Raw genomic sequence first — 13849 nt, 5'->3', positions numbered from 1 at the left:
AGAGAGAGAGAGAGAGAGAGGGACGGCGAGAGGGACTGCAGAAGTGTGTGTAATGTTGGATATACGAAAATGTGATTATCTCTCTCCCTCTCTATCTCTCCCTCTCTTTCTCTCCCTCTCTCTCTCTCAAACGCAGTGAGCGCTCCGTATGATCATGATCATTATGATCGACTGGAATAAAAAATTATAATAATAGGTTTACTACTTATACCGTAGTTGTCTCCTTAATACTGTAGTTGTTCATTAATGTTACCTAAATGTCATAAACAACTCACCAAAATTGACTATTGCACAACTGATTTGACAAAAAAAAAAATCCTCCCGGGCAGCGTGTCGAAGTGTCCTTGAGCAAGACACTTAACCCCTAACCTAACTGCTCCTGATGAGCAGGTTGGCACCTTGCATGGTTGCCTCTGCTGTCATGTGTGAATGTGTGAGTGAATGGGTACACTGTTAGGAACAAATTGTAAAGCTTTTGATAAAAGAGCTATATAAATGCACCATTTACCATTTAAATGAGTTTGAATGGCCACCAGTGATGTCATCGGAAACATTCAATCCTTTATGTTGTGTTAATTACAGCTCCATGAAATTATGTAGATGAAAAAAATTGCATATTTTATAGGATACTGTATCATTTGATTGAGCTGTAATTAACACAACACACGGATTCTTGTTTTTGGATGTGTGTGAGATTATGTGCAAAACAAATCAGCATTATATTTTCGTGAAGTGCTCCTTTAAGTATCAATCAAGTTTAACAAATGTTGTAACTTTCACCACATACCATGAACAGCCAGCACTAACTATCTTAGCAATTCTAACACTTGATAATTATATGTATTATCTGTACAGAGTGTTGCGTCAATTTGACTTACAGTGTTTAATTTATGGCTTTTCAAAGTAGTAGATTTTGACCTTTTATAATAGCGCCACCGATTGATGTGATGTTTGTTCTGATGCCTTGGAACACCAATAAAACAATATCTATCATTGTGGCAAATGTCATGTTTATATCATGTATGCAACATTCTTTTTTATGATAAATTAAATAATCAATAATTTGGTGGGAGAGAAAATCAATACTTTGTTATTTTGCACCTTTCTAAAAGCTCTGTGGAATGTGGATGTATTGTAAAAAAATATATATATATATATAATGGTTATACATTAAAAAAAAAATGCACCTTTAGCAAATGAGTAACTGTACATCTCGCTCAGCAGGTGGCGGTATACAACAACTGACTGTGTGACCCGCCATTAAACGGAGAGAAAAAGAAGAAGAAAAACACAACAGATTCCACACCACGTGATTCGAACGAAAGATGGCATCCAGCAGCTCACGGAGCGACTCACACATCCCAGATTATGACTATAAAGAGGTTAACAGTAACGCATTCCACCTAGGCTCATTTAGAAATGTGTGGTTGGGCAGACTGAGTGCATCGAATTACTCTTATCAGGAAGAGGACACATTTGATGCAGACTTTGCAAAGGAAATGGGTCTCGCTACGGAGACTATGGATGAACTGAAAGCCGTCTGCAGGTATTTTGTTGTTATATTACATTCTGATTGATTGATTGATTGAAAAGTTTGAAAACTTTATTAACAGATTGCAGAATGGGCACAGTACAGTACAGCTCAATAGCCTACATACAATTGTTAAGGGGATGCAGACCAGAGAAAGACTTTCGTCTTGTTTACATCAGGGTCCCCCATTTCCAATTCATCATAACATGACATACAGATAGACAGTACTGCTACATCATCTATACATTTATGACATACCAGATTTGCAAATACAGTACTGTTTCTGATACAAAAAGAGTCCAGAGAGTATATACATTTGATGTAGAAACTGTACATTCTGCGGTTGTACATTTATATTATTACATTTTGTGTTGCAAATAAATTAAGATTTTATTTTATATTTCTTCCAGCATTGATTCACTTCGCTGCCACCCTGAAGACCAGCCCCCTAACACAGACCTTGTGCCCCAAGACTCTACTCTTAAAACACTAATGTATGGCAGTTGTTCAACTTTTACAGTCATTGATGTATAATATTGAACCAACAGCACACGTCTGAAAAACAAGTCATGATATATAGCAATTGTATAACACGATGAATTATTATCTTTCAATAGACAAAGGCGGAAGAGACAAGATTACAAACAGTCTCTACAAATTACCAAGATTAATAGACATGACCTCTTCGTGGATGAACTGGTAGGTAATCTCTCGACTCCTCTGTAGAGTAGACAATGAAACGGGGAAGAAAGAATCAACCAGGCATGCATATATGTCTGTTATGACATTACCCCCCCAAGCAAGCACCTCATTCTCAAAAGTGATTGGCAGCATTGATTGATTGAAAACTTTATTAACAGAGTGCAGAATGGGTACAGTACAAGTTTCAAGTTTCTTTAATAGTTGTCATACAGAAGTACAGAATACTTTTGTACAAAATGCTTCTTACTGTTGCGCTCCAGAGACTGTGCATGACAAGATAAGTATGAAATAAAGACATAGTAAAAATTAGAAGTAAAAAAAGAGGTCACAGTACAGTACAGCTCAATACATACAATTGTTAAGGGGATGCAGACCAGAGAAAGACTTTCGTCTTGTTTACATCAGGGTCCCCCATTTTCAATTCATCATAACATATGACACACACGACATACAGATAGACAGTACTGCTACATCTATACATTTATAACATACCAGATTTGCAAATACAGTACTGTTTGTGATACAAAAAGAGTCCAGAAAAGAGAGTATATACATTTGACGTAGAAACTGTACATTGGTATTGTTGTTGCCTTTAACCCATGCTATGTTACACAAGGCACCGACCAAACGCATGCAGCAAGACCTTCCATGCACCTAAATAAATGGATGTCTGATGTCATGCTTAGTTGTTGTTCTTTGCAGGAGAGCTTATCTGCTGGCAAGATTCCAGAGAACCCAGAGGACATGGTGCCTGAGGGGGAGATCATACTCAGCATCAACACCTACTATCCAGCCTTTTTTGATAGAGTGAGTGGAGTCTTTTATGTTTAAAGGGGACATATTTGAGTCCTTCTCAACAAGTTAATGGACCTGTTCAGTGTTCGCTGTTTACAAACATACTGTGTTCGAAATCAGAAATACCAACTGAGTCACGTGCCAAAAATAAATACAACAGGGCTCTATGGACAAACCATGGCACTCCCCTGACTAAAAGTAGTTTCAAACGAAAACAGCTCGATGTCATTTAGCCAAATCAGCATGGCTGTGAGTGTCAGTCTTTCACCTTTTACATATCTAGCTTTGGCATGGATTGGTTGTTTAGATCGCTAGCATGGCTAACAAATGCAAATATATTGTAGGTCTGCCCTGTTGTTCTGACCAGGATTACGTTCCTTTCTGCCCCGGTAATTCACGCGCACACTGAGTCTGATGTATACGGCGAACAGGTCTATAGGTCCCCTAAACATGTCTGAATTTTTTTTTATGAACAAAGCCCACTCTGATTATGCATTCTAGCAGCCTCTATAACCATTTATTTCAGTCCTGTTCTCAATGGGCTGTTTCTTAGCCTGTAACGAGTGAGCCGCTCGTGCACCTTCTCGCAGTGGTGAACAAGCCTGTACCCTTCACATCAAACTGTCACACTAGACGCCGGTGCAGATCAAATATACTTTTTAGATCTACTTTATATGGGTAGCATATCAGACTTACCATTAAAATGCTTGTCGAATGCATTTTAGGTTCAACTTTGGCTAGAAAAGGGATATGCATATGAGCGAGTGCCATTTTGTACAAATGTTTCCACAATGTCACACACGCATACAAAGTGTTACTAACTTTTCGATTGTGGTTGCAATTTGTTTCAAGAGGGAGGGTTCTTGACTTGTCACAGCTGAACTGCTGAAAAGGCACAATGCACATCATTTAACATTTTCTCTGTTGAGACGACCCTTAATTCTGTAAAAACAATGCGAAACACAGGAAAAGGCCATTTTCACAATAGGTCTCTTTTAAATATGAAATGCTCATCAGAAGCAGTGACTTGTTTGCGTCCGTTTCCCTCCACAGCTGAGACTCATCAAGCCCCACATGACATTGTTGTTGATGGGCTCCCATGGGCTGACTGACCTGAGGGATGCCATTTGCTGTTTCAGTGATTTGCAAGTGTGTGGAGAGTTCAGCCACACGCCTGACTTGGCTCCAGATTACATCAACAAGGTGACCACACACACAGGCCCAAATACAGTTGTCATTTGAATTAAAGCAGTATTTGAAATCCACCTTGCCACCATGCGGCAACACTTGGCATAGAAATGTTAATTATGCCATGTTGTTTCAGTTTTCATTTGCCTGTTTGTTATATGTGATCTGAAAACGCCTTCGTTTCATTTCCTTATGTACGGACTTGGCAGAAACAATTCATTTCATTCTATTACGATACATTATTAAACCCATCTTTTTTTGAGAGATCAGATCAGTATTGGATTTATGGTCATATCTCTATTAAATAACAATTATATCATACATTTTCACTGTGTGGTATAAATTCCAGAAATGTGCCAACATTTTCAACAAATTCTTTCGTCAATCTCCAATCTTTCATGACTACTCTCTGTTGATAGATGGGAAGCCAATGTTCTTTCCACAGTGGGGCAACAAAGGTGTTCAAGACATTGTAGGGCAACAAGGTCTCAGTGAAGTCCATGATTTACAGAGGTTCTCACCTCCCGGCACTTCTTACTTTCTCTATCTACAGTTGCCTTGCAGCGATGCTGCTCAAGGTGTCCATCAGGCACTGGTTTGGAAACTCGCCCCCTTCATTTGATGCTTGGCACCAAAGATAAAAACAATAGTATTATATCTGACCTCATACCAGAGGGCTCGTGTAAACCACTGCCACTTCACAGACTCTGGAAGAGACATATTAATACTTCCTCAGGTCTGCATTGGCACACTATATGGTCAAATATATCCCTGTCATCCGGAAATCCAAAGAAAATAAACTGTTTATATTTAATGAATAATTATTAATATTATAATTTTGCCACGTGCCAATTTTGTGACTGTAATATTCTGATTGTCTGATGTCTTTATATTTATGAACACACTGTGACACTTGTGTATGTAACATCTCGACGGCACTGTAAATGAGTTTAATTACTCAGTGTATTATCGAGTATAAATAAAGATTGAATTGAATATAGATAATAAATAAATAAATATATCAATTTCTTTGTATTGTGTTGTAGGATCACTACAAATCGGCTTTCTTCTTCATTGAAGGAGTCTTCTACAATGACATGCGATATGCAGAGTGTCAGGACATCAGTTCGTAAGTTTTGACTCATGACTGACAGTTTGATCATTCGAAGTGTTCATCCTCTCCTGAACCTAATATTGCACCACAGGTAATTCCCACCTTGTCTTGTTATGGGGCTCTGCTTTCAGCCTCATGCCTGCGCTGGCAGCACAGCGGGGGCAACATCTCACGGTCTACAGTAGGTGTACATACAGTAGGTGTACAGTAGCTGTACAGTAGGTGTACATACAGTCGGTATACAGGAGTTGTACAGTACACTCCCTCTATGTTGCTTTAAGGTCCTCCTGTAGTTGAGTTTTATATACATTTAAAATATATATTGTTAAGGGCGGCTTAGTGGCGCAGTGGGCAAGGCGCTCGCCACCAACGCAGGAGATGCTGGTATCGAGCCCAGCTCTCGGCGTTGCTACCGGCTTGGCCGGCCGTCATGCTAACACAATTGGCAGTGTTAGAGGGTGGGAAAGCCGGTGGGTGGGGATTGGACTTTGTGGACAGCGACTCCTACAGGTCTGTTGGGTGACGCCGGAAACAGGAAGTATCGGGGGCAGCGTGAGCCTCCCACGCGTTACTCCTCGCCACTGAGAGTTCGAGCTGCTGTGGTGAAAAGATGCGACAGGCTGCCTCCTCGTGTACCGGAGGGGACACGTGATGCAAGGCCTCTATCCTCACTACAGCCAACCAGTGGGAGGCATAGTCTAGCAACGTTCAAGACAGGGGAGGGAAGAATTGGAAATACGAAATTGGGATGGGAGAACAATTTAAAATGGGGAGAAAAAGTGGATAAAAAAGAAATATATATTGTTAAAATTATTTCTTTTAGGGCGGCTAAGTGGTGCAGTGGGCAAGGCGCTCGCCACCAGTGCAGGAGATGCTGGGTTCGAGCCCAGCTCTCGGCATTGCTACCAGCTTGGCTGGTCGTTCATACTAACACAATTGGCAGTGTTAGGGGTGGGAAAGCTGGTGGGTGGGTCCTGGTCGTTGTAAACAGTGACTCCTACAGTTCGGTCGGGGCGCCTGCTCAGCGAGGAAAGGATCTACGGGGGGTAGTGTGATCCTTCCACACGTTACACCCTCTCAGTGAAGGCCTCTACATGCTACAGCAACTTCAAAGCAACTTCAACACAACATCAGCGCGATTTCAGCGCGGTTGTTGTTTAGGGTCTTGTAGACTGTGTTGCGAGGAATCTGCGTACATGTCTCCAAAATCTAACCTAAACAACCGTTGCGTTGATATTGCGTAGCAGTGATTGGTTGGTTAGCGAATGGGGGCGGGGCTGTCATAGAATAATAAGGTCTCGCAGAGAATACCATCCGCCATTGTTGTAGCCAGCCAGCGTTGATGCTAAATAATTAGCGTCACATAGCTGGCCTTTTTCTGAAAACCCAAGCACATATTGTTCCATAGCATACGCCTTCAGTTGATCATGACAAATCCTCTCTTACCTTGACGATAAAAAGGCCTCCATAATTTAGTAAATAAAGCTGTAGCCAGCCAGCTAGCATTGGTGCTATACAAAATGCTATCCACATTAGCTACATAGCTAACCAACTAAATACAATGGTATCCTGAGGTAACTTTAACGTTAAATACAACTTTTGCTAGTCGAAATGACTGGACAGACACAGGGACAAGTTAAACATCAATCAATTAATTTATTCCAATAGGTAGTTTGAGCTGCATGTGAGCCGGTCTTTCTCTCCTCTCCATTGGAAACTAATGAAGTTACGTTAAAAAGCAAAGAACCGGCTGACAAAAGTTAAGCTGCTAGCAAAAGACACTATAATACTTCCGGTCTGGGAATTTCAAAATAAAAGAGCGACGACTAAAAGCACCGGAAATACGTTTATTTTGTACATTATCTAACGTTAACACGAACCTAAACTAACTTTAGATTAGTTTAGGTTCGTGTAACGTTAGATATTGTAAAAAATAAACGTATTTACGGTGCTTTTAGACTCGCTCTTTTATTTTGAAACCCCCCGCCCGGAAGTAAAAATTATGCTTATTTTTCTGCTTTTATCAATGGGTTGGTTGAGAAGGGAAGCGTCATCTAGGGAACCTAGCTACATACGGGGTACAATGTTACATAGGCTGCGCGTTGATTTTGCAGAAGCATAAAGGTAGAGTGTCTGCAACACCGTTGCTTTGTCGATGTTGTGTCGAAGTTGCTTTGAATTTGCTGTAGCATGTAGAGGCCTTAAGAGTCCGCACTGCCAGGTGAAAAGAAGCGGTTGATTGGCTACACATATGTCGGAGGAAGCATGAGATAGCCTCCACTCTTCCAGACCGACTGTAGGGGGTAGGTGCACAGCGACCAGGAAGGGGATTGGGAATTGGCATAACGACTAACATTGGGATAAGAGAAAAACGGAGGAAAAAGGAGGGGGGGAAAAGATTAAAAAAAAATTATTTTATGCGAGCACCTAATACCTTGAGTAGGGTATCAATCGAACGGTGACAATCTTAGCTTTCAAGCAATGTATTGGTTCATTGGCATAAAAGCATTGGACCGCCTTAAAAACGAGGCCAAAGTGCTGCGAGTGCAAAACGGCACCTAGGTGACAGTTAAGGGGCAGTCGGCACAATGGAAGATTTAATCAAAATGCAAAAATGAACCACTAGATGGGGCTACAGTATGATTTTTCTACAAAAAACTGCACATTTATTTTAAAGTATTTATTTAGGATTGGTGTCTTTCAATATAGTATCAGTAAATATAGCTATTAAAAGCTAGTAAATATCAGGTGGACAGGTGTTATATGTCAAATTTATATACTCTCAACCTGAGATTTATTTAAAAAATTTAGAAATGATATTAGAGAGTACATTTTAATTTATGTCATCACATATCTACAATGTCATTAATTAACCTTGGCTTCTTGGCTCAACCATTAGGGGTTGGTAGTGAAACTAAGATGTATTCCTCATAAGATAAGATATTCATTTTATATAGCAGCATGGGGGTAGAGGTATGGGCAGGGTAATAGTAGAAAGACATAAATATAGGCAATACAATTGGATCTGAATAAATATGAGAAGAATAGATGTAAACAATATAATTAACTGAATATAAAAATACGAGAAAAATAAACGGTGTAAACAAATGTGCAGACGAGGGTCTGTGCCGTATCGGTTATATTATACGTTACAAATAATAGGCACTAAAATCTTTAATCTGAATATACGGTATTTACTATGAGTAACAGTTAATGTTATACACAAGGTACCTAAACGCTCATTGACTGTCCCCTCATGTGCACCATGCACTTACCTGGACTTGATAATCGCTGTTACCACTCATCATGCACTTTATTATTTAAAATATTCTGTTATGTACAGTGTTATATGTGTTATGTGTTTCATGTATGTATATATTGTACTACGGTCTGTGGGAGCTCCCCCGAAATTTCGTTGTATACTGTGCAATGACAATTAAAAGTCTATTCTATTCTAACTGGCATAATACTGGCATACTAGTTATCAATTTCTTCTTTCATAAATATTATGAAAATCATACAGCCTCATTCATACTCTGGTGTTAGGGTTATTAATGCACTCCATTGTGTCACAAGGCTGCACTCTTTCTCAACAAATCCAGGTTCAGACTCTTACTGATGAACTTAAGTACTTAACTTGAGATGGATTCAGTCATTTCAGTAAAATAATAAAAACATATCAACAGATTAGCTAGAGATGTAACGGTATGAAAATGTCATATCGATCATAGTTATGTGACCAAAATGATCATGGTTATCAGTATTATCGCGGTATTGTTAAAATGTGCTGAACATTTTAAAAATATATATCTTTTGGAGTTTTCCTCACACTTAAAAACCAAAATATGCACGTAGTCCTCTTAGTCTGCATTCCACCATGTTTTAACCCTTTCACTGCCACACGACAGAAGGTTAACCCTTTACTATCACACAACCGACGGTCGCCGGTTAATCTTCTGTGTATTGTCGCAGTGAAAGGGTTAACCGTTTGGTAGTGCGGCAGTGAAGGGGTTAATGGCAAAACAAAGCCATGTCGCATGTCGTACTGGGCGCGGAGGTCCGTGCAGATGTATTGTTGAAACAGGTTACCTCCTGTATTTAAACCCCGCCCGCACAGCTTGGATTGTCCCAGAAAAGAAACGACACCAGTCCCAGTGGAGTTCAATACCCGCTGGAAGGCGTAGGGGGCGGTATTTGCCCTTTTACGAGCTCAGACCCATTCCCAACGATAACATCAGGCTGGATGGATGAAAATGAATGGATATCGCTAATAAAATAAATAACGATTAAAACCCGACTATACTCTGGTCTGGCGCTTAAGCGATGGCGAGTTAACACGACTATCATTGTGACTGGCGCTGAATGAGTTAAAAGCCGTAACCGCTTCATCCCTAGTATTTAGTGGTGACTTGACAGATGTGTTTCCTCTGCGCAGGACCACCATGGAGTGGGCAAAGAGTCGCAACTTCCCCACTTACACTCAGAGCAACATGGTGGATGTGCGTCTTGCGGATCTGAAATTGAAGGTGGGCTTTCCTTACCTCTACTGTCACCAAGGAGACTGTGAGCACATCATCATCGTCACAGATGTCAGGTGAGAGCTGGTCTTTTCTGGAGGATAATGATTGTTCAGTCACTTGGTAATTCTTCTTCATCACCAAGCCTGTTTCTATTTTCCTTTTGGTACAAGGGCGGCATAGTCTCCTTGTGTTGGTGAATTGGCTTCTTTCGATTTTGTTTGTTGTTATTTTGTGTCTCAAAAGGAAAATGCTTCCGTCAAGATAGGGGGGGGGTGGCGCACCTGCAGGGCGGATTATGCCTCCGTCTGCCCAGACCGTGTCTTAAGCGCAAATGCTGGGGCTTTGTGCTGCTATTTGGGGCTTTAGGAACACTGACCTGCTGAAATTCTCCTGAGCCTATACATTTCAACCCAGTTTGAATGGAATATTGTCTCCAACCATGCCTTCTAATAATGTATTCCTCTTGATCCAACCGGTTTAACAACTGGTCCACTGGTACTCAAGCGTCTCTGGTAAATTAATTACCAAAAATGAAGTTCACACATGTCCTGAACTTGTGTCTGTGCAGTAGTGCCTTGATCCATGCAAATACAGCCCTAACTCTGTTTAACTGTATATGTGCCCTGCTCCGATGTAAGTCCATATACTGCCACTCACTTTAACCAGTAGTAGCTTCTGTTAAATGGCTGCTTTTTTTATATAGCGCTTTTATCCAAAGTGCTTTACAATTTGTTACTCGCATATTATCCATTCATTCACACACCGACGGCGGAGGCAACCATGCAAGGTGCCAACCTGCTCATCGGGAGCAATTAGGGGTTAAGTGTCTTGCTCCTCCGGATTGCCAGACGACTGCTCTACCTCCTGAGCCACTGTCTCCCCATCTCAGATCTCCTTTCCCCCCCAACTCTCCATTCACTTCCATGTGTTTCACTCTCCATTCACTTCCATGTTTCACTCTCCATCACTTCCATGTGTTTCACTCTCCATTCACTTCCATGTGTTTCACTCTCCATTCACTTCCATGTGTTCCACTCTCCATTCACTTCCATGTTTCACTCTCCATTCACTTCCATGTGTTCCACTCTCCATTCACTTCCATGCGTTTTGCAAACCCAAGTCAAAAATTACTTCTGACCAAAATGTGAAGAAGGTTGAAATGTAACCTGAAAGGATAAAGGAATCTGTGGTACAAGAGCTTTTAGTTCCGTTTACATTATATTTGGTGGCGTCGTAAACCACCACGTTTTACCACTGATCCTATTTCATAAATGTAATTTGAATAGAACCCATTTAGTAATAGGCTTTTTTAAATGAGAGACATCATTGTATCCAGGATTTGACTGTTTCCAGACACGGGGGGAAAGAGCTTAAGTGCGGTTTCCTTGAGGCTCTGCAGATCAGCGGGTGAATCAACTGGTCTCTATTTGTATCTTGTTAAAATACAGTTGGGCGGGCGCCCCAGTGGCGAACCACATAGCGCACTCAGCCGCGACACGGCCGACCCGGGTTCGATTCCCGAACCCGTCGTTATTTGCCGAATGTCTTCCCCCCACTCTGTCTCCTATTCCTCCTCTATCTCTATCTACTGGACTGCCCAGTAGAAATAAAGCGATAAAACGCAAAAAAAAAAAAAAAAAATCTTAAAATACAGTTGGGCTGGTTGTTCCTTGTTTTAAGCAGAGTAACCATGAATAAAAGCAGCCTTTAGTTGAGTAGAAAACGTGTGAGACTGATTCATCAGATCTCCATTCAAAGACATGTTTCTGATGACACTCTCTTGCTCTTGGTCTGTAGACTGGCCCACAAGGACGACTGCCTGGACACCAAACTTTATCCACTTCTCATCCACAAGCACAGGATCACCACCCGCAAGTGCTTCGTTTGCCACATCTACATCGCCAGGTGTGTCAACTGGAATAAATGTTAGACCGCCTACAGTACATCCTTGATACAATGTTTAAGGTGTAGGACGGAAGAGAAGAATGAACAGGGTCTGGATGACTTGTCAGAATGCTCCTATTACCATTTATTTAATGGATGTTTCGACCACACTGGCCTCAAGATCGTCACAACTGAGTTGACCTGGTGGATCAAATATAGGCTAACGAGAGCAGACTGATGAGTCATCTCTCTGCCAAGTTATCTGTCTGCCAAGTGATCTGATAATATGATAAATTATATATTAATATGATAACTTTGGTCTGTCAATTGTGAACAACTTAGTGATTGACTATTCCAGGTCCTTACCTTATTGATCACTAATCCAGGAGTTGACCATATTGATCACTAATCCGAATTGTGTTTCTTACGATTATTTGTTTTTTGCTTTTTGTGTCAGGAATCAGTGCCACTCTCCTGTTTTGCAATACCAGTGCAGGTCAATGACACTATTGCTCTCAACGTTGCTCATAACCGTTTCCATATATACGTCCATGGCTGAATAATAGTTCTGTTCGAAGGGACTTCTATGTGATTTCTGAGAGCAATGGTTTCACACCCTGTTGACTAACACTAGCATTGCAACAGGCTGGTAGCAATGGACCTATCTCAAACCTTGCCTTCTTTTATTGATCCTCCAATCACAACGGTTGCTAGGGAAGCAACGGTTGTGATTGGAGGATCAAGACAAGAGGGCGGGGGTTGCGATGGGAACATTTCTCAAACTCTTGACTCTTCCCCTGTAACTCCAGATGGGTGACTACAAATGACAAGTTTGCTCCAAGTGACCCGTCTCTCTTCTGTGACAAGTGCTTCCGGATGCTGCACTACGACAACGACAACAAGAAGCTGGGAAACTTCTTAGCCTTTCCTTATGTGGACCCTGGTGCGTTCAATTAAACCATGGGCTTTCATACTAACTAGACAGATGGAGGCCGACCGAGGATGACGAATGAGAGAAGGAAGAACAGCATCACGTTGTTGATTGATGCTCTTGAAGGAGAGATATTCACATAAAGGGAGAGGTGCACTTTCTCTTATTATTTATTTTTTACTTAAATTTTTATTAACATTTATAGACAAACAACACTTAGACAATACTTACAATGACATCCATAACACAACAATGCACTAACATGAATGGGCCCCTTGAATATGGCTGCGTTCAGCCTCCCAGACCCCCATAAGAGGGACCTCCCGCCATCAACCCCCAGAAATAGGGCTCCCCCACATCCCAGGTCCGTCCCACGCGGGGCCGAGCACTCAGCGACACGGGTCCCTTGAATTTAATTGGGCCAGGCTCAGTAGAGGAGAGGGAAGGTACCCCACCCCACGCACAACGACCCCACAACATACAAGACCCCAGTCTCCCGGGTCAAACCGTGGAAACGATGGCCCCCCTCCCCCGATACCCCCCCCCCCCCCCCCCCCCCTCTGAGTCAAGCCCGTAGAACTCCCCTATATCCCAGGCCGATGCGTGCAGAGCCGGGCCCCCAGCGACATGGGTCCCTTGAATTAATTGAGCCAGGCCCAGTAGAGGGGAGGGACCAAGACCCCCCCCCCCCACTTTCACGTTCTCAACAAACCTGAATATCCTTTGATGGTGTGGAGCAGGAGATTCATACTCCCCTCCCGTTTGGAAGTTATAATAGAGTCAACGAAACAATCTAGGGGAAGAGTGATGTCATGGAAACGAGGCTTCTATGCGGATGATGTTTTGTACAGCCACATAAGACATGTTTGTTTGGCCGAATCACATTATACCAATTGAGGCCAATGTTTGTTTTGTGATGGAGTTTCTGTTTTAAGGCCTTTCAGTTAAGTACACTTAAAGGACCATACCAGTCTAGTTTTGACTTCTCCATTACCATGGGGCGAAGGTTCCTGGTTCGATTCCCACTCCTCCCGGGCAGCGTGTCAATGTGTCCTTGAGCAATTAACCCCTAATTGCTCCCGATGAGCAGGATGGTACCTTGCATGGTTGCCTCCGCCGTCAGTGTGTGAGTGAATGTGAGGAACAAAATTGTGAAGCGCTTTGGATAAAAGCGCTATATAAAA

At 41.8% G+C, this 13849-nt stretch overlaps 1 protein-coding gene across 1 annotated transcript; it reads left to right on the top strand.

Moving 5' to 3' along the window:
• The first annotated feature begins 1375 nt into the window (after positions 1–1375).
• Positions 1376–13144, top strand: snapc3 (small nuclear RNA activating complex, polypeptide 3). Its single transcript, XM_084318170.1, has 9 exons — positions 1376–1546; positions 1942–2025; positions 2149–2230; positions 2936–3040; positions 4082–4231; positions 5263–5345; positions 9766–9924; positions 11648–11755; positions 12544–13144. Exons 1-9 carry the CDS (start codon positions 1500–1502, stop codon positions 12689–12691), a joined length of 966 nt encoding a protein of 321 aa, XP_084174296.1. The 5' UTR covers positions 1376–1499; the 3' UTR covers positions 12692–13144.
• The last annotated feature ends 705 nt before the right edge of the window (positions 13145–13849 follow it).

This window comes from Notolepis coatsorum (assembly GCF_963971535.1).
Source record: "Notolepis coatsorum genome assembly, chromosome: 7".
Lineage (NCBI taxonomy): Eukaryota > Metazoa > Chordata > Actinopteri > Aulopiformes > Paralepididae > Notolepis > Notolepis coatsorum.
This window is presented reverse-complemented; position numbering and strand designations above follow the sequence as displayed.

What these genes read in the sequence shown, in the direction of transcription:
- snapc3 (XM_084318170.1), top strand. Translation starts at nt 1,500, where the DNA reads ATGGGTCTCGCTACGGAGACTATGGATGAACTGAAAGCCGTCTGCAG. An exon ending in TCTACTCTTAAAACACTAAT is followed by an intron (nt 2,026 to 2,148) that starts GTATGGCAGTTG and finishes ATCTTTCAATAG; the next exon opens with ACAAAGGCGGAAGAGACAAG. An exon ending in ATCATCGTCACAGATGTCAG is followed by an intron (nt 9,925 to 11,647) that starts GTGAGAGCTGGT and finishes CTTGGTCTGTAG; the next exon opens with ACTGGCCCACAAGGACGACT.